This window comes from Priapulus caudatus, unplaced genomic scaffold (genome assembly GCF_000485595.1).
Source record: "Priapulus caudatus unplaced genomic scaffold, Priapulus_caudatus-5.0.1 Scaffold758, whole genome shotgun sequence".
NCBI classification, from domain to species: domain Eukaryota; kingdom Metazoa; phylum Priapulida; class Priapulimorpha; order Priapulimorphida; family Priapulidae; genus Priapulus; species Priapulus caudatus.
The window spans coordinates 146,789-148,637 of NW_014577819.1; the positions used below are offsets into that span (position 1 = coordinate 146,789).

The 1,849-nt window shown below is 41.2% G+C and overlaps 1 protein-coding gene across 1 annotated transcript in view; it reads left to right on the forward strand.

Annotated features, from left to right (window-relative positions):
* LOC106813345 (zinc finger protein ubi-d4-like) overlaps nucleotides 1-1,849 on the forward strand; it is a gene marked incomplete at its 3' end in the record, with an annotated part of 22,421 nt that overhangs the window by 15,733 nt on the left and 4,839 nt on the right. Inside the window, 2 exon segments of the mRNA XM_014817471.1 lie at nucleotides 963-1,088; nucleotides 1,466-1,578. Coding sequence (XP_014672957.1) covers nucleotides 963-1,088; nucleotides 1,466-1,578 — 239 coding nt within the window.

Consider the following 1,849-nt stretch of genomic DNA (forward strand, 5'->3'; position numbering starts at 1 on the left):
CTTTTTTGTCTTTGCTCCTAATTTTCTCTGAAATTCCTACTTTTTCCTACTTTTTCTTAGTTTTTTCCCTAATTTTTTGTCCCAAAATACTGTAAAAGGAATGCTCAGAGTCATTTAATATTCTTGATGACGATGTTACACTGTGTCATATGTAAATCACAAAGAGAAGGGCTTGGGTGCAGGGGTAGTGAATAGTCACTGCAGATTAGGATGGAGCACAAAGTGTTGTGAGTAAAGAACATGTCATATGAGACTTATGGTTCTGTGGATATTTGTAAGTATGAGTAAAAACTACTGCTGAAAGCCTGCATAAGTCCTACTTTTTATCCTAATTTTTCCAGCAAAATTCTATTTTTGTCCCGTTTTTTTTTTCAAATTTTGATCTTACTAATTTTCTCCTAATAATCTGCTAATTTTTTTCCTGGGTGTGCTTGAAAGCTTGTAAATGTCAACGTACGTAAAGGATTTTGAGAGCATAACCCTTGTTTAAAATCGGAAAATCTTCCGTATATATTTATGTATGTATAAATTGCATAATGTTTAGTTTACTTCTAGTACTTTTAGTCAGTGCTCATCTTAGTTCACCTATTTAACTGTTGCTACTACCATTACTTCACTAAATACCAAGGGATACACACAAAACTAGCTTGGTTAATTATTACTTGCAACAGCAGGTAATCTGATTGCATATCGAACCTAGGTTGTTTAATCCTGGTACGGTACCTTCTTTCTTATGCTTCAGAAATTCAACGTTGAACAGGCAGTAGTACTTTAACACCTTCCAGTATGAGTGGACCGTAAAAATCGGGGGGCAGTAGCCGTTATCGTTTCAGAAGAGTAGCTTGCCGTGAATTGCAATTGATAATGTAGGCGGTATGTATAGGCAGGAGTTGCCGGGCAACACTCAGTGCGCTGCCACTGCTTGTCATTTCAGGGCCATTCACGTAGTTTGTTACTTTCAGGAAAGAAGGGCAACGGACCGGCGCAGCTTAGCGAGTACTGCGACTTCTGCCTGGGCGACGCCTCCGAGAATAAGAAGACGCTGCTGGCAGAGGAGTTGGTTTCCTGCTCCGACTGTGGCCGTTCCGGTGGGTAGCTGCTCAGCAACACTGCTGAGCGACGGGTCGTGCGATGCGATGCGAGTGTTCGTGTCGCCCCCCATTGTCGTCATTGCTTTGAGTACGAAGGATGATTGATTTTTCTGTTTTGTGTGCATGGGAATGCATTCACGACCAGAGTACAAATGACAAGGGAAGAGAAGGTGGTAAAAAGGTGGAGGATGCAGGGGGGAAGTAGGAGAGAGAAGGACAGAAGAAGTGAAATCGCACTTGTGTGCATGACACCACATAAGAGATGGAGAGAGAGAGAGAGAGAGAGAGAGGGTGGAAGGAGAGGAAAGGCAAGCAAGGTTACTGTAGGTTCCTTGTTGCCACCTTTAATACTGTGTGATTATATTGCATTGCAGGTCACCCAACGTGTCTGCAGTTCAACGAAAACATGATCATCTCAGTAAAGCGATACAGGTGGCAGTGCATCGAGTGCAAATCCTGTGGGTTGTGCGGCACATCTGAGAACGACGTAGGTTCAGTCTTGTATTGCTGTATCATGCAACAGTAGCGCGGAGGCAGTGATATTTAATGTCTTTGTACAATTTCCAAGACGTCATAATTTTATCGGATTCTTTTACATTCATTCACGTTACTTTCTTGTACACATCGTTATTTCTTATGACATTTTTTCTTATTACATTCTTTTACATGGCATTTTTTCATGTTACATTATATCAGAAGTAGATAATAGGGAAGGAGTGTGACTTCAATAAACAAGGGAAATTCGTCATTTACTAGCC